Raw genomic sequence first — 27,781 nt, 5'->3', positions numbered from 1 at the left:
GGTAACTAGGTATAAAAACAGATGGGCTTTTAGAAGAAGAGCTGCGAGATGCTGAGATGCATAGCTAGCTTTGCACGGAGAGGAAACCCGAAGACCTGTTCTAGTCCCCTCACATGCCTCCCAAGTCTGACGCATTTAACTGCCATCTCTGGACACAGGAGACTGCCACCACACAGTTACACCCAATGCATCTGATTTCATGGGTCAGCCCATTGTCTGGTGCCTCCCTTTCCTGAAAGCCCAGGGTTTTCCATGTGCCCCCTTCCTTCTGCACAGGGACTTCATCAGCACCTGAGGGCAAAGGAGCCAGAGCAGGAGGAGACAACAGATAGAGAAAGGCTCAGACCAGGGCTCTGGCTCTGGGGGAGGGCAGCCTGCTCATTCCCTCACAACCAACAAGATGAAGGACTCTGGACCCCAAGAAGCAAAGATGGATTTGTGCTTTTGTGGCAGGGAGGATGCTTTGATTTAAAAATAAACAGTCAGACCATCTAGTCCACAAAACAAGCTGACTCTTGCTCCTGCTGCTCTCTCCTCGGCTCTGTGGGCTTGCTGGCGAATAAAAAATATGTGTGGGCAAATCAGAGGGCAAAAACAAAGGAAGAAAATAAACACAGTCATCTTCAAAGATAGCTGCATTAGTGAGGTCTGACTTTGGATTGTCTAAGCCAAATTTGCATGAAAGGTTGACTCTGTCCTTTGGCAGAGAAAATTCATATCTCTAGCAAAAGGAGGAAGGTCTTTTATATGACTGCCCTTAAATGCGGGGCTGCCTGAGCTGACTCACAAGCTAGCCTCCCTATAACTGAAGAATGGCTTAAAGACAAAGGGCTTACATTCACATCAGAATATAGAAAAAGTATTGAGCACCTAAACAAAAGGATGTCCTGAAATCACAGAGAAAGGCAGAGGAAATGAGCAAAGGAAAATCCTAAAGTGGGAGTAAATGAAGAGAAGCAAATCACAAAACTGTCCTGGACAGTGCTGCTGTACACAGCAATGGCATTTTGGCTACAAGCAAAGCATCATATCATTGAAAATGGTACCACGTTCTCACTCGCCTCAGCTCTGATAATGTGTCACAGATAATGGTACATACACTATGTGTCATAATTATGCCTTTTGCACCAAAAAGACATTGGCACGATGGGTGGTACAGAGCAGGAAGATAAAGTGACAAAGGAGAAAGGATGCCCTTGAAGCAATGGGAAGGTGGGACATCCACTGTCATTGGGATGCTGCCACCAGCTGTTGTGGAAATAAGGGGGTGTCCTGTAGTGTGGCTCAGAGCAATGAAAATAAACTCGGATCTGGCAGTTCTGTTGACCCAGAGTTTCATCAAGAGTTCTTCTACTGTCTAAATGTGGAGATGCCCCTAGCTCAAGGCAAGGCACCCAGTACAGAAAGAACTTGTCTTAGGTTTTGGTGACTTCTGACCCCTCGTTCTAACTTATAGCTTAATGATGCAAGCAAGAAGCAAACACTCGGATCTCTGTGAACCGTGTGTGCTCTGTATGTCTCAACCTGAGGTTGAGTGTTAACAGCTAAATAAATAAATAGGTTACAGGTGACATGGCTGGGGCCATATCTAAGGTGTGTCTTTCATTGTGCATCATTATTTGGAACAATGTAGTTGGTGTGACTATAATCAAACAGGATCCAGATGCAGAGGGAGAGAAAAAGAGCAGAATACGCCTTTCATGGCTGACCATGGTTCCCCCTGCACTTTCTGGAGCCTTTTTGAGGATATGGCATCAGCACTCTGGGTGAGGAGGGTAAAGGGAAGAGGACACGGTGGACAGGACACAGGGAGCTTACACAGGTAGACAAGGCTACATGCTACCTCAGGTTAGGTCCCAACATGGGAAGACCACACTTACGTCTTGCCATCTGTATATACTGCCAGGAAGTTCCCATTTGTGCAAGGAATGTAGCAGTTTAAACCCATGTCCTGTAGTCCTGGAGATAGTTTTAATGATGTCAGAGTTCCTAACATTGTCCTGTATAGAGACTGTGTCCAGGAGGAATAAGGCACCTTTTTAATGATGTGATTCAACTTCATCTGTAGCCAAATACCACAGCATCCAGGTCAGTTAGAGGCCATCTTCTCTTCACATCCTTCCTTCTTTGGGGCTTCCTTTGCTCCCTCCCTCAGCCACCTTCCCCTTCTTCCTTCCTCAGTGACTTTGGCAAAATGCTACAAGCTGACAATTGTAATGGAAACAGAGCATATAGTCAAGGACCAGCCTTCTGTTCATTCCATAGAAGCTGCCTTCCCTAGAACACTGAGTGGCTGGCATCAGCTGACCCTGGCTGTCCCTGACTTGTGTGTACGTGGAGGGTGGCGTCTGGCCATCTGAGTAAACAGCTCTCACATGAGATGATAGTCTGTTTAAGCCAAAGGAAGGAGGGAACATAGCCCAGAAAAGAGGGCTGGTGAACAGCTGGGCCTTCTTTGCTGGTTTCTAGGTCCTGAAGGTGGCAGCAGAGTCAAGAAGCCCCCAGGTCCCCAAGAGGGCTCATCTGGAGAGGGTAATCTGTGGATGGGGTGGCCCTCATGGGTGGCCTCGAGGCAGTAGTGCCTCTGACAACAGCAGCCGAGGATTTGGAGACAGGACACACCGCTCCACACCAGGACTCCTCCCTTCCAAACACCAGCTCTCCCTTGATCAGGGCAGAACTGGGCCATGCTGCCCACCAGGTGCAAGGAGACAGAAAGCAAGGCAGACACTCCAGCGGGTGGGAATCGGCCATTCCCAGGAGACCTCCGCCCACTTGGCACTACAGTGTGTCTGGCTGAGACTGGGACAGGATGCACCACTGGAGACCAGAGGGGCAAACTCAGGACGGAGGAGCAGCTGGGGACCCAGCCGGTCTCCTCTCCAGGCCCCTGGGCCCCTATTTGCACCGTTGTTCTCACGGCCAGTGACCCTGACCTCGAGGTCCTGGAAACACTGGCCTTGCCGCGAACGTCCTTAGGGGCTAGGGTAGCGCAGGGAGGCACCTGCGGGCAAACGTTCCTGTGGAACAGGCCGTTTCAGAAGGAAGGAGGCCATTCTGGGCTCGCCCCGGTCCAGGGTGCTCGCCCGTCCCGCTTCCTGCCACCTCTGTCACGAGAGGAAAAGGTCCGCCCGCGGCACGGAAGCTGGGAAGCGCCCGGGGAAACGCGGGTGGGGGCCGCGCGGGTGGGACCGCGACCTGCCCACCGCGTCCATCTCCACCCGGCCTCGCGCCGCCCCCGCACGCGGCCCGGACACGCGAGGCGCACACAGCCGGGCGCCAAGGGTGCGGGCGGCGCGCGAGCCCCCGGCCTCCGCGTCCGCGAGCCGGGGCGACCCGGGCGGGGCCGCGCGCGGGTTTGGCCGGGGGCGGGAGAGGGAGGGAGCGCGCGGCCCGGCGAGGGGTGCGCCGGATCCTGGCGCCTCCAGGGAGGCCCGGCCGCCGCGCACGCCCCCGGCCCGCTTTCACGCGGACACGCCGCCCTCGTTCCCTCAGGCGTCCCTCCCCACCCCCATTTTCTCGGGAACCCGCCTCCTCCCCCATTCCCTCAGGCGTCCCCTCCCGCGTTTCCTCAGGCGCCTCTACTCCCAACGCCCCGCATTCCCTCAGGCGCCCCTCCCCCAACGCCCCCCATTCCCTCAGGCGCCCCTCCTCCAACGCCCCCCATTCCCTCAGGCGCCCCTCCCCTCAATCCCCCCATTCCCTCAGGCGCCCCTCCCCCAACGCCCCCATTCCCTCAGGCGCCCCTCCCCCAACGCCCCCCATTCCCTCAGGCGCCCCTCCCCCAACGCCCCCCATTCTCTCAGGCGCCCCTCCCCCAACGCCCCATTTCCTCAGGCGCCCCTCCCCCAACGCCCCCCTTTTCCTCAGGCGCCTCTACCCCAACGCCCCTCATTCCGTCAGGCGGCCCTTCCCGCCCTGCCCCGCGGGCCCCCACTCACCGAGAAGCCCCGGGAGCAGCCGGGCGCGGGATGCAGGTGCGGGAGCGGCTGGCGGGCGCGGCGGCAGCAGCAGCAGCAGCAGCAGCAGCGCGAGCGGCGGCCCCATGTCGGCGGCTCTCAGTCCATGGCGGCCGCTCCTCCCCGCGCTCCGCGCCGCCGCGGCTTCAGCACCGGACAGCGCCGCCGGCCCCGCCCCGGCCCCGCCCCCAGCACGCCGGGGCCCGCCCCCGCCGCGCGTCCGCCCGCAGGCCACGCCCAGGCCCCGCCCCGGCCCCGCCCCGGAGCGGCCCCGCGCGGGAGAGCGCGTCGTGTGCACCGCGCTGGCGACCCCCTTGTCCTCTCGTATGTCCGCTCCGCGAAGTGCAGGCGCCCAGTCTCCGCGCTTCACCCTCCGTCCGCCCCTGAGCCCCACCCCCTCCTTCCACCCTCACCCCTGCCTAACCTGCGGGCGCGAGCGACTGGTCCGGGGTCGCAGTGCTCCCGAAGGGACCTCGGGGAGTCAGCCGCACCCTTGGCCTGGGACGGAAAGGGCGAACCTTCTCTGCTTGGACCCTGGGCAGGCGATCATCAGCGCTGACCCTGCGTGGCTGTCCGCGCGGGTGTAGAGCAGGCAGTGTTGGGGATCCCTGGACAGGGGCCAGGCGCTCCAGCTGTGCAGGGCCTGGCAGCGTGGTGCGTGTGTGTGCGTGTGTGTGTGTGTGTGTGTGTGTGCGCGCGCGCGCGCGCGCGCGTGGTCCTCAGAGTGGAAAGCGGGGGTGGGGGGTGGGGGGCTGTGGGAGCCTAGTTTGGAAGATCCACTGGGAATGGCGGCTGCCACCCGGAAGCCCCTCCTGAACTCTGAGCCCCTACCAGGGCGTCAGGTAGGGGGAGTGAGGGAGGCTGAGATGGGATCTGTCTGGAGTCCTTCCCTCCTCCCTGTACCCTGGCCCTGCACTGGCTACTGTCCCAGGGCCCGGAGAGGGACTCTGGGGACCGTGTGTATCCCCAGGAGACCACTTCCTAAAACCCGAGGTGCAGCTGGAGGTTTCCTGGGGAGTGTTAGGCATCAGAGGGGATACTATGTGAGACAGAATGAGTGTGAGTGTCAGAGAAGAGTGAATGTGTGTGAGCTGTGTGTGTGCGAGATGTGTCCCTCACATCCTAATCCAGGGCCACTCCATCATCATCTTCATGGTCATCCTGTATGGCCCCACCTGGGGGCCCCAATCCCCAGCCTGCACCATTTGGCAGTGGCCTGAGCCTCCTCTGACCCCTGTGGGTCTCTCTGCCCAAGGTCAGCTGTCATTCCCACTGCCCATTCCTGCCATCCTTGTGACATTTTCTTACTGCCTGGCCCTCATGCCAGCCTCCCCATGGCTATTCCCTCCAGGCCCCTTACCACCCTAGACCAGGCTGGCCTATGCAGACTTTGGAGTTGGGGGTGATGGCGGGGAAGTTATGACTCAGCTCAGCCCACCTACAGTCAAATTGAATCCTGGGCCTCACTGTTCCACACTGCTGATGCCCTGTATTCCCAGAGAGCCACTGCCCTCTCGGAATAAGTCCTTCCTCTCCCCACCCTGCCCAACACCCTCTGTCCTTGTGCCCAAGTTCCTCCTTCTGTTTTGGCCTGTAGGCCTCTGGGTAGGGAGTCTTATGTTTGACACAAGGCACAGGGGACCACCCCCAGAGAAAGTGTTCTCCCTGCGGGGATCCCCCCACCCCCAGGACACAGCAGCAATCACCAGATAATCGCACAATGTTCACTCCTGCTGCTTCAGATACAAAACCTCTAAATGTGTCCATCAAGATGTACCACCAGGTAAAGGTGTGGGCTTCCATGAGGCCAGATAGATGCTGTCCTGAAATGTGGGTCACAGCAGGGGCTTGCAATAAAACAGTAGGAGCTGGGGACTGTCCACTGGTCCCTGAGGCCTCTCCCGTCTGCATCTGTCTCTGTGCCTCCCATGCAGCCTTGCTTTGCACAGGCTGCCGGACGCCTCTCAGTGGCTACTCTGACAGGTCTCCTGGACTGTATAGGTCACCTGGCCTCAGATCTCGTTACTACTAATGAACAGTCATCTGCGGTGAACTGTGAGAGAGATGCCTACTTTATAAATCGCCAGCTAGGTGCCAGACATGATCACAGTGACAGACAGGCAGGATGATTATCCCCACTCTGCAGGTGAGGGGACAAGTTGAGATTCAAACCATCTTCCCAAGATCTCAAGGCCACCAAGTGGTGGAACCAGGGTTCAAATCCACGGCAGTCTTGCCCCATGGTCCAACAACTTACCATCACCACCCTTTCAAGTTCACCATGTGATGGATTGTTGGGAGAACTCCGGCAGCTGGTGCTTGTGATAGTACCTAGACTTCTCCAGAGCAGATGGTCAGCCGGCTCAGTCAACATGCCACCTGGTTATTTAGGGTGTTGACGCCAGAGGTGTTTGGGGTTTGGCATCATGAGAGGCTTCAGGTTTAAATCAGCAGTTTACTTAGAGTCAGAAGAGAAAAGACCTGAAGCAATGTGCAATAATCTTCACCAAAATTTAAACTTACCTAGCTCAAAGTCACATTCTCCCAATAAGCTGGCTAGTCAACCTGTTTCTGGAAGACATTCATCTCCCATGATGCTTTCTCAGAGTGTTCTAGATGGACAAGTGGTACATGACATCCTGGCTGAAAGTCTACTGGCACCATAGCAGAAAAAGACCAAACCAGAGGCCTAGGTGCTCTGGGCACCTACTCACAATACGTGCTTCTCCCCAATTTGTCAGCCGATGCATACTAGCCGAGGCCCCCACCTCCCGGCCAGGGCTGTGCACAGCAGGCCTCCTGTCAGTGCTTTGACCAGTTCCGCTCGGGGCCAGTGGGGAGCCACACGTGTCAGCTCATGTCTCCTTGGGCCACTTTGGATTGGAGGAACTGTGTTACCATTTGGAGGTCAGAACTGGCGTCCCCAAGTGAGACTTTGTACATCTGTAACAAGAATGTCTCCTCATTTACAATCTGTATTTCAGCCCAAGATCCTGGAGGGCCCAACGAGCCTGAGTTAATTAAACCGCAGTCCCCTTTGGAGAGGCAAGTATGTCTCTGACCAAATGGCACAGATCCAAGACCATAGCAATGGACTGAAGTCCTGAATCAGAACCCAAATGTTTACTGGCAGAGCCAAACCAACTCAGCTTTGCATCTGATTTGGACACTAATTCCCACCAGGCGACATTTGAGAATCAGGTTACTTTGGCAACAGGGTAGAGAAGAAATCTCAATTTGAATACCATGCACTCTCGGTCCCCATTTTAAAATATTAATTCTGCTTGGAGTGCTACCTTGGTGACCATGCCACACATAACTGATCAGTGGGCAAGTTCCCTTACACAGCTACCACCTGCTCAGCAAAATACTACAGCACACAACAGGATGTCAACAAACATTCTCCAAAATAAGGAAGGAGCAAATATTTGCTATTACCTCTTACATTGCAGGCGCTTCACATCTGGGCCTTACTGATGTGAGAGGAGTATTATCTAGATTTTAAAAGTGTGATCGGCAGGTTTATATAACTTGCCGGAGCCTCACAGCTATGGGAGGTTAAATCCAGTGTGAAGCCAGATTTAATATTGAAGCCACACCAGAACCAAGATGCTCCTAGCATGACTTTCAAAGATGCACCATGTCAAAGGGCCAAAAGAACAAACTTGAAGAGGCTCCTACTGGCCAATGATGGAAAAGTGCATATTTTACATAGCAACTGTGGTAGATTAAAATTCATCAAACATATAAAAATGTATTTGTTCATGATACTAAAAAAGCTCTTATAAATAACCTTTAGAGACTGGTAGGGTACCAATTCACTCTTCTAAAAATTGGAAAAGGAATCATTTTCCCTGACTTTTCTGCATGAATATTTCAGGGTAACCAAATGGCTTTTGAAGGAAAGTTCTTTGCACAGAAAAATCCTGGTTTGTGCAAAAATAATAGATTGAGAAAATTACCACCCTGCAACTCCCAGTGAGATATCAGATCAAGACAAGGATAATTATTCCCTGATAACTAAAACTGGGGCAGGCGTCAACATGGCAGAATGTTTTCTGCTGCCTTCCCCGAGTAGAACACCCGTTTGAACATCATCCACAGAAAAGGGAGTCTTTGTGGAAGGCCAGGAGTCTAGCAGGGACATTCCAGCAGGTGGGACTGCCTCCCTGCGGAGGGGCCCTTGTGCTGTTAGCTGGGAGACCCCACTTCTAAACTGAGTGATGTCAAACAGAAGGCCCTTGAGTGGGTAGGCAGGAGGCGTGGACTAGATTAGAAAGGCAACAACTTTGTGACTCCCATGGTTCTTGAGGCCCAGATCTGAAACCTGGACAAAGCACGGTGACTTCTCACTGGGGCTGCTTCCCTGAGGCCTCTGGCCACTGTCCTGGGTTTCTTTTGATGGTATTGGGTACCAAGCCCTGGCTGCCCACCTGCTGTGCATGCCACGTTCAGGACCCTCTGACTTCCGGGCAAGCAGAAGGCTCCCTGACCTGCAGTCTTCATGATCATTGCATCCACTAGTCTCATGCTCACTTGCCACCAGCTGGTCCTGCTTTTCAGGGTCCTGTAACCCAGCGGTCCCCAACCTTTTTGGCACCAGGGACCAGTGCTTTTATGAGAATGCAATGCCTGATGATCCGAGGTGGAGCTGAGGTGGTGATGCAAACACAGATGAAACTTCGCTCACCCACCGCTCATCTCCTGCTGTGTGGCCCGGTTCCTAATAGGCCCCGGGGCAGTGCCAGTCCGTGGCCCAGGGGTTGGGGACCCCTGCTGGAAGCCCATGGCCAATAGAGTCCAGCTCCGTACCAGCTTGTCCTGTTGTCAGCTGGGGCGCCACCCCTGGCCTGCGCGGTGATGCTGGTGGCCGGTCCCCAAGGCAGACTTCTGGCTTCAGTGGGTGGTGTGCTCCCGTGGAACACAGCCTCATGGTGGACTCTGTGGCCTCGCGTGCTGTCCACGCCGGCACACCCGCCCGTGAGCCCCCTCCAGGGTATGCACGGCTGTTCTGGCATCTTCACTCTCCGTGGCCACCACCTCTCCCTGCTCTCCCTGTTCTGCTGAGCACGGGATATCTGCAACATGCAAGGCAGAGCGCTGAGCAGCAAGGACAGGGTCCCCTCCTCGCCCTTGCAGAAGCTTCGCGCCCTCCTGCCCGCAATCGGCGTTCTGGGTGCTCCTCTTTCCCTGGTTAGAGAGCGCATGAGCACACTGGTCCTCAGTTTTGCATGTTTTGAACGTCATGTACGTGAAGTCACGTCACTCCGTGACCTTCTTCCTCACCGTCATGCCCTCGAGTGACTGCCGCCCCTTCCTGGTAAAGCGGAGGTGTGGGCACCGGCGCGCCGCTCGCCCTCCCACTGCAGGGAACGTGACCGGCTTCCACCCCTTGGAGACACGGAGGCCCCGAAGCCCTGGCATGTCTCCACTGTTTTGCTTGGGGGCTGAGGACAGAATGAGCACGGACTAAGACACTCACTTCCTGCCTGTCACGGGTGGTCTCCCAGGCCTGGGGATGCTGACCCATCACGACTGAGACCCTGTGGCCAGCAGGGACCAGGGGTGAATGTGGAGACTTCCTGGAATCCGAGCAGGCAAGATGGGGTCCAGACAGTGCCGCCAGGAAGCCTGGGGCCAGTCCTCTGACAGCGCCAGGGCAGCCTTGGAAAGGAAGGTAAAATGGCGGTTCGGCTTCGGGCTTCATGACTCAATTCTGCGTTGCCCTCATTATAGCCACAGGGCCCGTCTCGACCCCCAGGGAAGCAGCAGCAAGACACCCGAAGAGGAGGGGCCGGGATCCCATGTGGCACTGCTGTGCCCTCTGCTCCCGGGAGTAGACAGGCATAGCCCAGATTCCAACCCCTGCCCCTAAGGGTGAGAACTCAGGCTAGTGTTTTCAAATGAAGTATGCAAAAAGATGTTGCCATTGCTTTATTACTCAGTTTGCAGGCAGCATTGTAGATAAAAGTCATGTTTAAAACAACCAGGTTTGCTAGAAAGCTTTTTCTTTGCACTGTGGGTTCCTGCACCACCGATATCATTAAATATATTATTTTGCAGGCACAAGGCAAGCTTCCTACTCATACCGCTCTCAAATAAATCCCACCCCTTCTCTACTATGGGTTATTAACATTAAAATTAACACTAGGAAAATATACATTCATTTAATTTTCCGTAAGTCCTTTTTCTCTATTTTTACATGACCAGAGATGCTGGCTTGGTTATGAATTCAGAAAAGCTCCCAAAGTTCTTGATGATGACTCATAGAGAAATCTGAAACACAAGGAGAGAGGCAATCAGCTACAGAAATTGGTAACCAAATCACCTAAATGTGCATTTTTTACAAAACAAATCTAAAAGTGTCTGCAACCAAACACACTTTAAAAGAAAGTTGAAATAATCAGCAACTGTTTCACTAGCTGTGGCTCATACGTAAATTGGAAAAAGAATCCCCATCACAAGTCATCTCAGCAGATACAGGACACGTGAGTGACAGAGCTGTCATCACAGTTCCCCATGGCCAACAACAGTTCAGGACTCCCCAAGGAACTCTTTGCACAAGTAAAACACCACTGCTCAATGAAACGTGCTCACCAGGCCATGCTCTCAACAGGTGGGCTCTTTTCCACTCGGCAGTTCTCTAACTTATGACGCCCTAACCCACTACTCAGACACACAGCAGACTTAAACGTGACACGGGCACGTCCCTTCCCAGCACCCGCATCCTGAGCTTTGGTCCCTCCTACACAAGAACACAGACAAGAGGACAACTTACCCTCAAGACACACTATCACAACACCCACTGCCTCAATCACCTGAGACCTTCGGTAACCTCCCCCACACCTGCCCCCAGGTGACACTTGCCCCTCCCCTGCCCCAGAGCCTGAAGTGGGATGAGCCCACTCCTTTCCCTCCTAGAACCTTCTAACCCCCGTGCAGGGGTCTACTCCACGTCCGGAGCCCTCACCGCGCAGCCCTCACACGAGCCAGGTGCCACCTGCCCACCCTAAGACCTAACGGCGCACATTTCCATGCGCACGCCCACCCCACCCCACTCCCTTCTCAGCGCCTGCCTGGTCATTCCACGAGGGTCCCAGCCCCCCCCCCCCCCCCGAGCATGCGAGCCTACTAACCTCTAAATTCCAGCCTAGACACAGATACCAATTTTATCCCAAATGACAACTCGCCAGCAAGTGCCGCCCACGTGACCTGCTCGTTGAAGAGATGACCCAGCACATGGTCCAGGAAAGCCCTGTCTTGTGTCAATACAAGCAAACATGCAGCTAAACTTCCTAGTAGCTACGTTAAGAGATGAAAAGAATCAAGCGAAATTCATCTGAATGTTTTATTTAACCCAGTACACCCAAAATATAGCAACCTGTAATCAATATAAAAATACTATCCTCAAATTTTGCAATCTTTTTTCCATACTATCACATGTACTTTATATTTTGGCCGTATCTCAATTTAGATTCACGTCTCAGCTCCGTAATTTCCACACATAAGAAGTGGGCTAGTGCAGGGGTCAGAGTGAATCTAGACACGTTTAAAGTTTTTCTCTTCATCTCTGGAGTTCAGGAATTTTATTTAGACCTACTTAGGTGTGATTTCCCGCCATCAATACCATCGAGACCTTAGTAAAAGAATCTTCAAGTTTTCAACTCTCTTCAGCTGTGAAATCGCCTCCCATCATTCGTTCAACTGCTGCCTCTCTTGGGTCTGTCCCTCCTGGTCTGCCTCTATCCCTGCGAGTTCTCGTCATCAGTATCTCTTCTGCGTTCTGAGATGTCCCTCTACCACCTGAATCTGGTTCTCAACAGTGACATCTCTCCAGTGCATTGGTGACTTTTTTTTTTTGCCTACAACACCTCGTCTTCCTAGGTGGTCTCCCATCCACGTACTAACCAGGCCCGACCTGCTTCATCAGTGACGTTTTTAATCCAAGGGGTTTAGTTCTCTATCATCTTTTTGAGGCTACGATTCACTTTTCCCTTAGAGACTTGTTATAATCGCCTGGCTGGCCCGCCACTGCTTCCTTATCAGTGGTTGTTCTGATTGTCTCTAACTGCTGGGCCACCCTGGTGTGTGGTTATTTTTGTCTATGCCATACAGACACGCAGGTGGATGCAAAGATGGTGGATGGTGAGAGCTCACAAGGCCGGTGGAAGCTGCTGCCACGGCAACGAGCCTCTGAAGGAAACAGGAGAAGACTCCCGATGGCCCCGCAGCTCTCTCAGCCTTGTGACAGAAAAGACATCACCTACCTGGGTCGGCTCTGTAGGAACTAGAGGGACCAGGACACTCAGGAGGGCCAGCATCTCTGCTACTCAGTGTGCCAAGGTGTCAACCAGGCCCCTGGTGGCCAGAGAGGAAAGTGCTCTCTTCCACACTCCAGGAGCCAAGGCAGCAGGACGCAGGACACCAGCACTCCAGGATCTACCATTTATTTTTAATTACTTAAAAATATCATCTCCTCAAATGAGCATGCATTTAAAAATACTTAAAAGAACATTAGGTTACCTTGGCGACGGTGCTTGTTAACTATACTTAGCCGCCCAGGCTGACCTAAGTCTGGACGAGCAGCGAAAACCACTGATGGGCATCGCCTCTGAAGCAAGCGTCGCGCCAGCACACACGGGGCCGCTGGGCACCGGACGCTCTCCTCTCCCCGGCAAGGTGACCGGGGCTGAGAGCGGGCAGCGACCTGCCGGCTGGGTTCCGCCCGCCCTCAGGGCCTTGGACTAAGAACGCCCCGCTGTGTTCTGAAGTTACTCACGCTCTACGACCTGGGGGAAGGGTTCAATACACTATGTAGACCAAAGAAGTAAGTATTAAAGCACAAAACGGATGAAACAGGAAATTTTAAAGCTGGAAGGACAGTGGCAAACCTGAGACAAATGAAACACCCTGGGCCAGGTTTCTCCTTGTACCTTTGAACCTGGTGATGGCTTTGCCCACCTAAAGGCTAAAGGTCTTTGAACCTGGTGATGGCTTTGCCCACCTAAAGGCTAAAGGTCTTTAAACAGAGGTCAGGGGTGGAGTCTTCACGCCTATCCCTGCTGCCTGGGGCAGGCTGGGTCCCCGTGATGGAGCATGCCCAGCACGGTTGCAGCCCCGGAGACACAGACAGGATCGATCTTCTGAGGAAAACAGTAAGATGAACAATGTCTGTTTTTACTGAAGCGTGGTATCACTTAGGCATAGTTTAACTATTCACACCGAGGTCTACTGAGTACTGATGATGACAGAAACACGCTTCTACATGAGCAGTAAAAAAAGTGTCCGGCCCCAAATCCACTTTTTAAAAAAGACTATTAAAATTACATACAACAGGAAAAAATGCTATTATTGATCAGTATTTGATAATAGAAAGGAGTTTACTTTTTCAGGGAGTGCTCCTTCCCTTCTAATAGCAAGGTCTAATAGCAAGGCTTAACATTGGGGACCACACGGAACGCCATTCAAGTGGCCTACTTAGAGACGTAATTAATATTGGCAAGTAATTTGCCTGTAATATGATTACAGTTCATTTGCTCAGTGGGAAAAATTCATTATATAAAACAAACCATAAGAAATATTTATACTTCTATAATCTCTAATCGTAAATGTATTGCTGTTTTTGTAGCATTTATGAACGTAGTAGATATAACATACTTGACATTTAAAGGCACCAGTGCACTGGCAAATGCATGCTGTTCCTCCTGAGAAAATATGGCCAGTTTACAGTGTGCTATACGGGGTGAAGCAATTAAAGTGCAATGAGGAGCATTTTTTATTTAGCACGCCAACAGACCAGTTTACAAAGTACTAACCCTGCTGGAGAGATAACTAGTATGTTCATTAAGAAAACGCTCACTTCTAAACTGATGCCTGAAATATTCATCGGACTGAGGGGTTCCCAAAGACGTAAAGATGTCGATTTGCCTTAATGTCTCTATTCCACCGTTAAATCAATATTTCAAAACATAGTCTTAAATCTTATTGTTTGTCTTCCATTAGATTGATTTTTTTTCAGTTTCATCAATTTTTCAGATTGATCTTTTTCTTAGACACCATGTTTTCCACGGTGTGTTTCTTGCATATTTAAGAAGCCAGTGTTTCACAGTCCCTACCTATTCATTTTTTGGATGTTTCCTTTTTAAAGGGAAAACTTTTTTGCCGCCTGTGCGTCAGTTTAGCGGAGAAGATGGCACATAGTTGTAGAAACATGCCCCATGTTTAAATTCTGTTAGTAACAGGTGTGGGGGCTTTCCCTTCCCAGTTCTGATGCCTTCAGGGCACATGGGCTCCCCAATGCCAGGTGCCCAGAGGGCTGCCTTCTCCAGGAGACCCCAGGACGCTGCCACCACCAGGCTCCACACAGTGGCTGTCCTGCTGGCAGCTGCCTGACGCAGGAAGGAAGCAGCAGAGGGCTCCAGCTTAGTTCCCCTAACTCCCTCCATTCCGCCATGTGGACGGGCTCCCACGCCCCCCGGAGACTGGACATCCAGAGTCCTACCAGAGGCCTTGGACGTCATCCAGGGAGCCAGGTCTCCGCCCTGGGCATGCGTCCACCCTAGCGGTGGGGTTGCTCCTCTCGTCCACACTCCTCTACACCTGAGAGTTCACTTTAACCCCTCTGGCCAATAATTCATTACACTGACACCCTGATAAGAATTCCTGGTGTTGAGCTTCCCCTGTCCCCCTCACCAACAGGAAAAGACCAAAGGAGGCTGGTGCAGTTGTCTTAATATCTAACAAAATGAACTTTACGGGAAAGGAATTACTAGAGAAGAAGAAAGATCCTTCTTAAAAATAAAAGAATCAATTCATCAAAAAGATACGGCAGTTCTAAATTCATATGCATCTAATATCTCGTTGACAAAATATAAAAAGCAAAACCCATCTATAAGAAATGGCCAGATCCAGCAGGCAGAAAATCAATGAAGATACAGCTGAATTCAATAGCACCATCAATCAACTGGATAGAATGGACACCCAATGGACCACTTCATCCAGCAACAGCAGTACACACATTTTCCTTAAATCAACATGGAAGATTCACTAAGACAGACCACATTCTGGACCATAAAACACAGCTCAACAAATTTAGAGGAATAGAGATCACATAATGTCCGCTCTTAGACTACAATGGACTTAAACTAGAAAGCAGTAACAGAAAGATAACTGGAAAATCCTAAAGTGTGTGGAGATCACACAACACACTATTAAACAACACATGGGTCAAAGAAGAAATCAAGAGAAATTTTAAAATACTTTGAACTAAACAAAAATGAAAACGCAACTTATCAAAATTTGTGGGATGCAGTAAGGCAGTACACCTTGGGTATAATTTACAGCAGCAAACACATATGTTCGAAAAGAAGATCTAAAATAAATAATCTAAGCTCCCACCTTAGGAAACTAAAAAAGAGCAAATTAAATCTAAAGCAGGCAAAAGAAAAATAATAAAAATTAGAGCAGAAATAAAAAAACCTGAAAACAAGAAATCCAACAATGTATAAAAAAATTATACACCACGCTCAAGTGGGATTTATCCCAGGTATGCAAGGCTGGTACAATATCTGAAAATGAGCTAATATAATCCATCACATCAATAGGCTAAATAAATATCATATAATATCAATAGATGCAAAAAAAACTTTTGCTAAAAATCCAGTCCCCCTTCATAATAAAAACTTTCATGAACTTGGAATAGAGGAAAAGTCATCGACTTGATAAAGAATATCTACAAAAAACCTTGAGCTAGCATCGTACTTATTGGTGAGAACGTAGAAGCAAGGTTAGGGTGCTCCCCACCCCCACTCTGTACTAAAAGTCCCAGCTTATGCAATAAGACAAGAAAAGGAAAGAAAAAGTGTACAGACTGGGAAGGAAGAAATAGAACTCTTTATTCACTAGTTAGCAATTTAGGATTTTGAAAGCCTTTCACCAAAGGAAAAAGTCGCTAGTTTCCCAGTCATACATAAATCTAATTACCTAGTTGAGAATTCTGTAACACTTAACCTTATGAAGTTCATAAAACAGCAGGGAAAATAATCTTTTGTGCCTGGTCTGAGAGTCAAACACAGTTCATCACAGCATTAACAGGAAATTGCACAGTTTGTCAAATTCAGTAGATGGCAGCAAAACACGCGGCTGGAAAAGCAGCTTGGTGAGCACATCCCTGGGCAGCCGGCCCCGTGGCAGCCACGCCTGCCCAGAAAGAAGACACGCCCTTCTTCAGTCTCTGGGGGGCCTTTCTCATCCCCGGTGTGAACGGTTGTGGGTGGGGTAATTTCATCTTAGGAACGCCCAGGGTTTCGCAAACATAGCAAACCATCAGAAACGATCTGTCTAGTTTTAAAACCATATAAAATAAGTTTGTATGCCCTTACTTTTCTAGAGCAGAATTTTGCAAATGAGTTTTGTTTTTGAAGACAAAAATAGAAATAAATTAAACATATGTTCAAGTGGTTTTGCCAACAAAAATGTTTCTGTCCTTATAATCCTCAATTTTCAAATGACCTGGCTGCCGTAGCGGAAACGAAAATGTGATCTAAATACACCTAAGGAATAACTAGTAGTTTTCAGATAATCGCAGTTGGAGTATAACCAGCACTTTACCTCTCCATGCTATCCTCTTCCAAAGTTATCTCCATGAATGTCTTCAGTTTTCTGTGAACGGTGGCAGCAACATCCTTCACTTTTGAACTTTTATGTTTACCTATGGGAAAATTATAATAAAGACGGAAAAAAGATTTTAACACGAGCACACAAAACCAAGCATACTCTGCCATCAACACAGGCGATTTCAACACGAGTGAGCCTCCCTGTTATTCTGAGTTCCCCACTGAGTGACCCGTGGACGGTAGCCGTCCCCTTCACAGGGATGTGAGAGGACCAAACAAACAGAGATGAAAGCACCTCTCCGCTCTGAGGTCGAGTTTCAATGACCATGACCCCGTGAGTTCTGTCCATGCCATCACAGACCATGCTCACCTGTGCCTCCATCAGAAATGACAACTACCACATTTCAGAGTCACCATCTGCTTCGCAAATATTTAACTACTTATTAAGCACTATGAGCTCATCAGAAACCCAACCTCCGTCCTCCTATCCTCCACATAGAGAATGTCCCCTCAACCTGGGGACACTCCCTTAGGGAAGTCTTTCCTGACACATAGCAAACTAGTTTCAAAGCATTATCATGAGACCACAGGCATATATGCACCCAGGCTTACAGGGAGAGCTTCTTCTGATGGGGTCCTCTCTCTATGTATAAAATGCTACCTTAGGAAATAATTTCAACATTGTTAAAACAGAACGAAAAGTAATGTTAACAACAGCCTATCTGCAGGACGTTCTTTGTCTTTTACACTGAAGTAAGCATTTTATAGGTATCTCCCATTATTTTTCAACTGGCTGGGACATTCACAACAGTCAAGGTTGGGGCTTAAGCGTCACAGCAGGTGAATTAAATATCAACATCAAAACATACCATCATTAGCAAAGATGCATTCAGATCTTTAAATATAAGTAAAACATGACAAATCGATAGAAATGCATTTACGAAGCACAGTGAGAGATGCATAGAGGGTCCAGGGGGGAACGGTGACAGGGGACAGAAAGTGCCTTAGGAAGCATGGGCTCGTGGGTATACTGGCCAGTACAGGGTCAGCTGCACAGGGGGAGCCTGACGACAACAAATGTCAGAGCAAGGACCTCATCGAACGTGGGAGTTGAGTTCCCCAACATTCCGTAACAGTTCTGACTGAGATATACCCAACAACAGCCCAGGCGACATAAGAGAAATTTAACTAACCTTTATTAATAACCAAAATAATATGCATAATGGCTGTGAGACATACAATTCCTTCGATATCGTCAGAAATAACAGATGCCTTCAATTCACCTAAATATGACCTGCAAAAAAATAAACACCTGAAATTACTCAATAATATACGGCCTAATACTTCATAGAAGAACAAATATAGGTAAGCTCCATCAACCACCATGAAATCCAGTCTTCAGGTGACATGGGAAGTTCACTAAACCTCTCCCAAACTTTTCACTGTAAGTATGCAAAATCATAGAGGTGAGACATTAAAAGTAATTGACGTTGTTAGAAAGAAAATGGGATGTTCTGGTAAGTGGAAAAAGCTACTCTGTATGTTCACAATACACATAGCAAAATTTAACATGTTATTGAATGATAATTCATAGCTGCTAAAAATGATACTTTTTAAAGTTTTCACAGGACATATCTGCTATCAAAGTTCCACAGATATCAGAAAGCTGCAAAATTATTATTTCTTTAATCCAGCAGCTCTGTATGTGCCACCACAAGCCTAGACTTTCAGTCACGTGATACACGGACTGCAGAAATGCGTGAGAGCTGTGCGCCAAATGACCGCGACACCGGTGTGTACCCTGGTCAAGTGTTTGGCGTCTACACAGTAAGAAGTATTTTACTACACATTACCATTTTAAATGTTTCCCTCTAACTGAATTTAGTTATAATAAGCATAACCAGAGACTATTTGGATGAATATATTTTATAGAAAGTTAGAACTTCTCTTCATATAAGTATAATGTAAATATTTCCAATTACTGATAAAATGAGAGAAAATTCATTAGAATATTTCTGTCACAGAACAAAATGCATCTCTGAGAAATTTTGAAAGTAAAAAGAATAGAGCAAAATCTGCTGAGCGCTTACAGCCACAATAAGAGTATCAGGACAGCAAAAAATGATTACCTGACCACATTTGGAGATTTTATTATTATTCCTATCAAACACCGTGAAAATGGTGGAAGGTCTGAAAGACGCTCTGGGGGCGTAAGCTCTTCAACATCAGTAACCTAAAAAAAAGTTTCAAATTAGTATTTATAAACTGAGACTGAGACTCATGAGATTACTTATTCTACATTGCTTTCGGTTCTCTTCAATACTTGAGAAAGGCTTTCCAAAACCTCCAAAGAATGATTTTAACTGTTAAAATTTCTACAATAATTATGATTAACCTAGTATTATACACAGGGTGTCTTTAGTTAAAGAAAAAAGACAGGTATGTCACTCAACAAGACTTCTGTCAAGTAGCCTTTAATTTTGCATCATCTTCTGCGCAAATTTAAGTCATTGCTCTTTGTAGTCCAGATCCGGTTTCCCCCATTTCGGCATTACTGGCATTTTGCAGTGATGATCTCTCGACGTGGAGGCACCCTGAGCACTGCAGGGTATCATGCAGCCTCCCTGGACTCCACCCACCAGACCCCAAAAACAAACCGCCCCCCAGCTGTAAGGAGCGAAATGTCCGCGGATGCGGCCAATGTCCTCTGGAGGACAGTGCCCAGCGCTGGTCTGGACCCACAGAGGGGGCTTCTGTGGACCTCTGGCCTTTACCACGAACCTTACAAGTGGAAAGCCATCCACCATCAGAGAACGAACTCCGAGGGCACGCAGGGAAAGCCCGAATCCAGGACGCCTTAGTTTCCTGCCTGCTGAGGGGTGGCCATGCCCACCCCACCCCTGCCCTAAGCCTTCCCTTAGTTCCTCTGCTAGGGTCTGTAACACTGATTTGGATGTTAAAGTCAGTCACCATCGCATGTGAAACGGCACTGTTTCTCATTAAAATGCTTTACATCTTCAATGCAATCCATGCATTTCCAATGCGAGACACAAATAACTACTGACTAGTTAAAATAAAAATGCATCTGGAGATCTTTAGCGTCATGTACAAGCAAACTAGGTAACAAGAGCACAGGGTCGGGAAGATGCTAATTGGAAGACCCTGTTTTGTGACTCGTGACGTGCAAGTATAGCAGAATCTCTGCAGGGAGAAACCATTAAAAAATTACACGAAGGGTAATATAAAGTCAACAGAGGAGACAGAGCAGTACCAAAACTTGATTCATCAAAAAATAGCAGGAAAATAAAAAAGTAGGGGGACTAATAACAGCAAAATGGGCAACTTAAACCCAAAGATATCAATAACTTAATTAAAATCAAGGGATAAGCACCCCAATTATAAGACTGGACCAAAAAAAAAAAAAAAAAAGACCTCCATGTGGTGTTTACAAGACACACACTTTAAACATAATGAAACACAGTTATAAGTAAAAGGGCAAAAAAAGATACGCTACGCAAAATAAAAAACGCCAGACAATGCCAACTGCACGAGGAGAGTATTGCAGAGATCGACAGAGACACCTATCTCACAGTAACAATGCCGCCAAGTGCAGCCCGCGAGCGGCCTGGCTCCCTGCTCACCCCTGACCAGGACTTTGCCTCACGGCTCACTTAAATCTCTAAAATATGGCAAACAGAAATATTTGCAATGGAAGGACTAATCAAGAATGACAACATCCTTAACATGTTTTCCCAATAGTCACATGACTTAAAACCACAAACTAGCTATGACACAGTGAGGTCCAATTGGAGAAGCAGACACCCCACTTAGCTGTGGGTTCTTGAAAATAAAACAAAAATGTGCTGTTGGCAGAAAAGAGCATCTATCCAGTCAAAAAGGAACACAGCAGCCTCAGGACCAACAGACTTCACCTTTCGTAGTCGGTGACTTATCTCGACGACAGAGGCGGCGATCAGAATGGAGAGCACACTTCGGTGAAGGGGCGTGTCCTCGTGCCAGGACTGAACGGTCGTTATAAAATCATGCAGCGGGGTCTGAACAGAACACAGGAGCTGCAACAAGGCACATCAGTAGTTTTTAGTGGCTAAAACAGAGACACTTGAAGAAGCGTATTCCCACCGCCCACCACAGGGTAGGGAGCACTAATGTCATCTGCCCTCCATCGGCACCCAGTCCTTCCTGCTGCTGCCTCAAAGCTTAGGCTCTGCTGCCAGAAGAGGGCAGACAGGCCTGAAGCCCATGACCTTCCCAACGGTCCTTCCCCAAAAGCAAAGAAAAAATCCCAAGGACAAAAGTATCAATATTAATAAAGAAAAAAAGAAAGAAAAGATGAAGAAATATCACTGACATTAAAAGCCGATGTCAACTATAAGGCCATATGCTCTGAATAAAGCTGCAGAGCCAATAGCTAAAGATTTGATGAGAACGTAAAAGATTTTGGCACAAATTATGTTACATAAACAGATCCAAGACATCTGAACCAAATCATTAAAAACGGAAACATTCTGAATTAACTCAGATATGAACCAGGTTAGAGAAAATACGGCCATTGACCTTCAATTGCCTCTATCAACTAAGAATAGAAAAGGAAAGTTTTCACTATTTCATAACCATCCTCCCATGTAAGCATTTAAAAATTTATTTTCATTAAAAAACAATAATTCATTCATATTTTTAAAATACTACTTAGAAAAAATTATAGCCTTTTCTGATGACAATGATTTTAGGAGCAAAGCAAATCTGGCACCCGGGTCACTCAATATCTACCTCACATCTGCATCCAATCAGCAAAGGGACCCAAAGGCCCTGCCATCTCTGTGACTCTCACTTCCAAACCGGAGGTTAGTATGTGACAGGAGGGTTATCTAAGGCAGAAATTAGAATTTCCTTGGGGTGTGTGTGTGTGGGGAAGTCTTTGTCATCTACAGATAATCAAAATTAGCATTCTCAAAAGTATATTTTATTTGGGAAATCCTATGAAATAATAATTGAGCACTCAGGGGCCTATTGTAACCGGTTCACTGCTTCTTGTCTTGCTGGGCAGATGGGCTCTCATTGCTGGCCTGAACTCAGAAACCTACCCCCAAGCTGACAGTCAAAGGCAGGCTTCTGGCCTACCCTCACCTCCCGCCCAGGTGCAGATATTGCCATCTCATATACCAGAGTGTGCCATGCGAGGAAGAAGGCTGACGCGCATACCTGAAGGATGGCACCTGTACCTCGCTGTGCCTGACCCGACAGCCCAGACACACGTGAGTGCTAGCAGCCTGCGGGTAAGCAGACAGACCCCAGGCACCCTTGTCCGTCAGGTGGGCGCTGCCACCCAACGTCTAACAACCCAACCCTGTGAGGACATGAGTACCCGCAGGCCTTCTTCTGGTTGCTTCCTGAAGTTCCACGCCATGCATTCCAACATTTTCTGAAAGACTTTCTGGACTATATCAAACAGCGCTGCAACGTCGCCATCTGAATCTGTTTTCTGCTTCAAGGAGCTTCCGGTTACTTCTTTCAGAATGCCAAGAAGTAATGAAACATAAAAGAATCCTTTCACTAGGAAGAAAATTGAACAAATCAGTTATCTAATCACATAATTCTGTTGAAATTATTACACATTCTCACTTACATGTGTATTAGGGTAACCTGAAAGAGATTATTACTGGTAAGCCAATACCAGGTCGATCAGGTTAATCTAAATTTTAACAGAGATAAATAAAACACATTCCTATAAACATAAAACCAATACATTCAGCAACAGTATATTTGACTCAGTCACTAAGAACCTTGCTCACTGCACATGTGGACAGTGTGGTTCCTTGAACACCTGTCTTATTTCTCACGTAACAATGACATCGAATCAACACCAGCTCTATAGCACAAGTCAGAAGATGGCCCAAGAGCTTTCAAAATATGATTAACCATCTCGTTGGTGAACTGTTAACTTTCTAACACTGTGTAGTTTATTGGTTGTCTTTCTCTTCCGACTCACCACCTTCACTGCTGCCTCAATGTGGTAAGAAGTTTTTCATGGGTGAGCCTAATCCTACAATTCATTCTAGAGATCTTGAACTTAGCTCTGTTTATGAAACAGGTTAATAAGATACAGTAAGCTCAATTTGAGACAGAGGTAAGAAACTAACCCAAATCCGAGTTTATCGGCTAAAGTAAATAAAACAAACTTTGTATTCCAGTTGGGTTTACCCTTTGAAAGATGTATGGCACTACCAGAATCAATAAAAAGTTTCTAAAATCTTTGCGAACATAGTAGAAACTTTCAAGACACTAATATCTTGTATTTAAAAGGCAAGGAAAACACATTCTCCACATATGGGAGTCATCTGGGTGGAACAGGCAGTGAGGGAGCATCGAGCCCTTTAAATAAAGTACGAACAGCGCAGTGGAGACCAATGTGCTGATATGAAAGGACCTGAAAACGACAGAGCCTGTCCTCTTATCCCGCCCCCTCGCCATCATGGGGCGTGGGCAAGATCCAAGCCCTTAACTAGCACCTAGAATTACAAAAATCTGGAAAGTTAAAAATTTTAATTTAAAGTGACTTCATTATATTTAAGCTTTGTATGCTTTTTAACCAAATAGATAGATAGATGCAGGCAGAGGTTACATAACGTAATATACGACAAATTATTGAAGATGTGTCGGAATCCACAACTATGCAAAACAGAAGACAGTGGCTGAAAGCTCTTGCTTCTTGGGGAGGAAGTGGCTCACAAGCAATGCCAAGCTGGGCGTGATGTCGTCTAACACTACGTGGGTGGTCCCTGTTGCTCCCCAGCGGGTTAAAACCTCAGGCCGCCAGGCATATGCAAAGGAGCAGCAGCCACGGAGGACGGCTCGCCCGAGCGAGCGAGCGAGCGAGCGTGGGCTCCATCTCCGAGCTCCAGCAGAGCCATGGTCTCCATTGACTTCCATTTGCCTTTTTGTGTGAAACGGCAATGTGCATTAGAAATGTAACCTTCCTTCCTAACTGTGCTGATACTTTTTGCTAGGATTATGATCTCTCAGTGCTGTTACACAGCATGGTCTTAACAGCTAGCCACGAGTCGCCTTTTCCCAGCCCTGTCACTTTCAGTGCCTGATTTTCGAAACACATACTGTGTTACAACAGGAGCTCCTACAATTTTGTGAGCTTAGATTTCTCCCTCTGGGTTACATGTGGGGGCTCAGCTGTAGTCAAGAACATCTCTTCTGGAATACACACTCCAGCATGGAGAAAACCATGTTTAATTATTAATAATATATATGTGACTGGTTTTTAAATTAAAATATTAAGGACTCTTCCAAATAGAGCAAAAAGCCCAGTGAATGGTGAACTCTGGGGCTACCTAGCTGGGTGGCTAAGATTAATCCTAGTTATGGCAGGGCCATAAGAATGACCATATAGGTGATCCTCTCCAGGGAAATCTTGGTAAGCACCATCCTCTGCACAGATACTATGAACAGAGGCAGGCGGAGGAAGCAGCCCCACTGCCCCCGGTGCCATGTGATGCTGCTGTGAGGATGCAGCCCTGGGACCCATGGATGGGCCCCTAGGGGATCAGGTGGCTGGCCCCTCATTTGCTCAACAAACTCACCTTGGCATAAAGTGTGCAGCAAGTGTAGGCACTATGGCATTGGTCCCTGGAGTTGCCCTGTCCTTGGAGTAACAGCAACTCCCCAGTAGTTGAGGGGAGGGGGCATTAAACAGCCCCTGCCCCCCACCCATGCACCCAGGGCGGATTAGAACTCTGTGTAAGCTTTGCCTTGTGGGTGCCAAGGAGCAGCGGACCAGCTGGGCGGCCTCTGCACTAGCCCACACGTGGCCAAGTCACTTGACAATTAGCCACAGGGAACAGACCCCAAGGCCTCATCAAAAACTCTGGACTTCGTCATATCCAACGCCAGAAACACCTCTGAACTTCCTGGCTGTTATCAGTCAGAAAATTCCGTTTTTGGAGTACGCTAGCTGGCGTTACATATCTGTCACTTTAAAGTGAGAGTCGAGTCCTGACCAGCACAGTGGGGGCAGGAGAGAGGGCCTGGTTTTGACTGTCAATGGCTCTAAACCCGCCCTTTAATGAATGACATGTACCTGTGTGCGTGATTCCAAGACTCCACTGTAACAGCTGTATCTGAAACCTACAATCGCCAAGGCCAACCATAACGACGTCCTTGCACACAGTGAGGTAGGTCTGTAAGAGACAGATGTGTGGGTGTGACTCACCAACAAAGGCCAGAGAAAGAATAAAAGAAATAAATCCAGCTGGTAAAGCTTCCAACAGCTGATCTAGTCCTAGTTAGCTCATACAGCAGATATTTACAAAGGTGTTTTGTAAAGAATATCCAGATAATTAATTCTCATTTTATTTCCGTAAGAAATCTAGGAACACATTTTATGTAATTTCACATTACCAAACACCTATTACTGGCAATGTATAAAATTATATTAAAATTATGCAGTGTTCACGTTTTGTGAATAAACTCTATAGATTCAAATGTCACTATAAGTATTTAAGAAGAGGAACACTACTGTCTAAAGTTATGACTTGAAAATAGAAAAGAAAATCTTGAAGTACATCGCAAACCAGGGAAGAAGCAAGGTTTCTGTGTCTCAAGAGCTCTAACCTGGATAATTTCCTGGTAAACAACCCTATGAAGCCTCAGGTATTCTTCTTCTTGATCTTGAATAAAAGACAAAACTTTGCTTTCTAACCAAAACCCCGTGTCTTCCAAAATGGACAGGTACACTTTTCCTTCCGAGCAGAACTGTCCAACAACAACAGAAAGATACGTCAGTGACGGAGCTGGCTTTGGCGACATGCTGCATGTTCTGGCACGGAGCCCTAGGCTAACGCACCTTGTGCTGCAGGTGAATGCTCAAGCGACAGTGAAGGCTGAAGGCTCGCAAGGCCGTCGCTTCAGTGAAGTTCTGAGGTTTCCCATCTGGTGACTGCAAAATCGATTCCAGGTCCACCTGTAAAATAAAAAGCCCGCGGGCCGTGCTCCCACTGACAAGTCACCCCATGGATGGCGAGGACAGTCGGAAGGAAGGGACACACGGCCACACTGGGAGAAGGAGCCCAGGAGCAGGAGGTGGTCCCATAACACAGCGAAGCTTTTCACGAAATTTAGCCTTTGCTCCTCCCCCTGCACACTCTCCCCTACAAGGGATAAAAAAGTGACTTTGAAGCTACTGCTTAAGGAGCCCTGAGGATCGAGCACGCCAAAGCCTGTGCCCCCAGAGTGAATTCTGACCTGACCTCAGCGAGGCCCGAAGGCAGCCCCGTCAGGACTGACCAGCATGGAGGATAAGGCAGGCCCCCCAGGAAGGCCGTGTCACCACGGGTGGGGACCTCCATCCTGTCCATGCCTCCTCACAGCAGCTGTGCCTGGCTTCTGGAAATGTATGGGTGTGGGCTTTGGTCACAGCCACGATGGGGAGGGGTTTGTGTAGCATTTCACAGGCGGTAATGCCAGCTGTGCCTCTACCAAGGAACACAGCTTCCACTTCACTAGAAGCCCCAGGCAGCCCTACTTTCTCCCCTAGTGCAGCCAGCGCCCAGCTTAGGCCACAGGGGAACTGCCATGCTGCCCACCTGGCCCTTGCCCCTGGACGGGAGCCACCAGACAGCTCGAGGAACACAGAGCAGGCACTGAGCTCGCCACCAGCCCCCGCCAGACGCCTCCTTCTCCTTGAGACACCCTCTTACCCACCCGAAGCCTGCTGCCATGCACTGGAGGCCCTGCCCTGGGCATGGCCAAGGAACCAGGGAGCAGAGGAGGAAATGGTGACATTCACAGGAAACACTCTCCGGCGTCCTCGAAGAGCCTGCCAAGGCCTCTGAGGGAAGCTGGCGCTCCCACGTCAGTTAACGGAGGCGGGGCAGGGGAATGCACAGTGACAGAAGGGGCCCCGCAGACAGCGCGCTGAGAAACAGGGCTGTCGTGGAATCAAACCGAACAGAGCGCTGGGCTCTACACACGGCCGGGCCCCGGAAATTGTGAAGTAGTCCGCATCTTGCCCCACCCCAAGTCAGTCACCTGAGTCCCAAGTCCTCATCTGCAAGATGAGGGAAGGGGACTAGATAACGCTCAACTCCTTCCCGCTGGAAAACTCTGCCCTATGAATGTGAGAAGCTGACTTCTTACTTTATCACTCCTGTTTCATGAGCCCTCTCAGTGCTCACGGTGTCTGCGTCTGTTTACAAGTTACCTTTGACATTTCAAGTGCTTTCAAAAGATGGTTCAGTTTCTTCTGGGGAGCAGAGAGCAGGCACTCCCGATTCTTCGGGTGGGTCAGCAAGTACTCCATGTAAACCAACGCCAACTCCGGCTTCACTGGGCGCGTATCGTGGATTCGCACCTTCCGCTTGGACGCTGAGCTACTCTGAAAGGAAGGAGAGCAACGTGTTCCCACGCGAACATCTAATCCCTAACACGCGCTTCTCCTCAGCGAGAGAACGTTAAGAGAAACATGGGCACAAACGCACCTTCCTCTGGGGCTGCTCCTCCGGCAGCCAGTCGCAGACGAGTTCCAGAATGTGCCCCACGTGTCCCCAGGAGCAGAGACAGTCCAACAAAGTGCAATAGCTCCTGTCTGCCGCTCCTTCCTCTTGGTTTCTTAACGTGGAAATCACACCACAGCTGAAAATGTCAAAAGTATAAAGTCGGACCGAATGTTTCAACAGCAGCTCCCAACTTCTCTAAAAGGTGAGGAAGATAAAGGAGCCAAGAACTGAGGGCACTGGGCCCAGCACAGGAACCCGGGACAGTCTCCGCTGCGGGGGACGCGCCCCGTTGCCCTGCGAGCACCGCTGGGCAAGAGCCAATGGAGAGGAGTTTGAAAGCGGCTTCAGGAGCACGGAGGCCACCGCGACCCAGACGTGCGCAGAGCCAGTGCTGCCGCCACACGGCCCCCGCCCTTCGCTGCCGCGTCAATTCCATGAGACTCCAGGGCACAGATTTCTAATTTGGGGGCAATGATTTTTGTTTAGCACCAAAATATTTTTTTCACAAATATGAATAAAAATAAGTAATTTTTACTCAGCTAATAACTAAAACTGTCAAATATAAAATATAACATAAGCCACAAAAGCAGGCCCCTTATGGCATGGTAAATTTTGTAGTAGCTACAAAGACAAACAGGTAAAATGAATTCCAGAAACATCTGCTTTAACCCGACCTAGCCACACT

At 48.9% G+C, this 27,781-nt stretch overlaps 2 protein-coding genes across 4 annotated transcripts in view; both read right to left on the bottom strand.

Annotated features, from left to right (window-relative positions):
* Positions 1–4,047, bottom strand: part of PTPRN2 (protein tyrosine phosphatase receptor type N2) — a 319,743-nt gene extending 315,696 nt beyond the window's left edge. The window contains exon 1 of the mRNA XM_036230218.1: positions 3,942–4,047. Coding sequence (XP_036086111.1) covers positions 3,942–4,047 — 106 coding nt within the window. The remainder of the gene's footprint in view (positions 1–3,941) is intronic.
* Positions 4,048–9,878: 5,831 nt separating this feature from the next.
* NCAPG2 (non-SMC condensin II complex subunit G2) overlaps positions 9,879–27,781 on the bottom strand; it is a 44,552-nt gene continuing 26,649 nt past the window's right edge. For all 3 annotated transcript variants that reach the window (XM_016160968.2, XM_016160970.2, XM_016160969.2), the window contains exons 19-29: positions 27,079–27,232; positions 26,802–26,975; positions 25,446–25,562; positions 25,214–25,354; positions 24,681–24,780; positions 21,957–22,144; positions 20,506–20,646; positions 18,703–18,806; positions 17,767–17,867; positions 16,569–16,668; positions 9,879–10,235 (exon numbers count right to left, since the gene is read on the bottom strand). In XM_016160968.2, the coding sequence (XP_016016454.2) occupies positions 10,184–10,235; positions 16,569–16,668; positions 17,767–17,867; positions 18,703–18,806; positions 20,506–20,646; positions 21,957–22,144; positions 24,681–24,780; positions 25,214–25,354; positions 25,446–25,562; positions 26,802–26,975; positions 27,079–27,232 (1,372 nt within the window). In that variant the 3' untranslated portion in view covers positions 9,879–10,183. The remainder of the gene's footprint in view (positions 10,236–16,568; positions 16,669–17,766; positions 17,868–18,702; positions 18,807–20,505; positions 20,647–21,956; positions 22,145–24,680; positions 24,781–25,213; positions 25,355–25,445; positions 25,563–26,801; positions 26,976–27,078; positions 27,233–27,781) is intronic.

Source organism: Rousettus aegyptiacus, unplaced genomic scaffold (assembly GCF_014176215.1).
Source record: "Rousettus aegyptiacus isolate mRouAeg1 unplaced genomic scaffold, mRouAeg1.p scaffold_m13_p_13, whole genome shotgun sequence".
Taxonomy (NCBI): Eukaryota; Metazoa; Chordata; class Mammalia; order Chiroptera; family Pteropodidae; genus Rousettus; species Rousettus aegyptiacus.
Note: the sequence above shows the minus strand (reverse complement) of the source record. Positions and strands in the feature narration are given on the sequence as shown.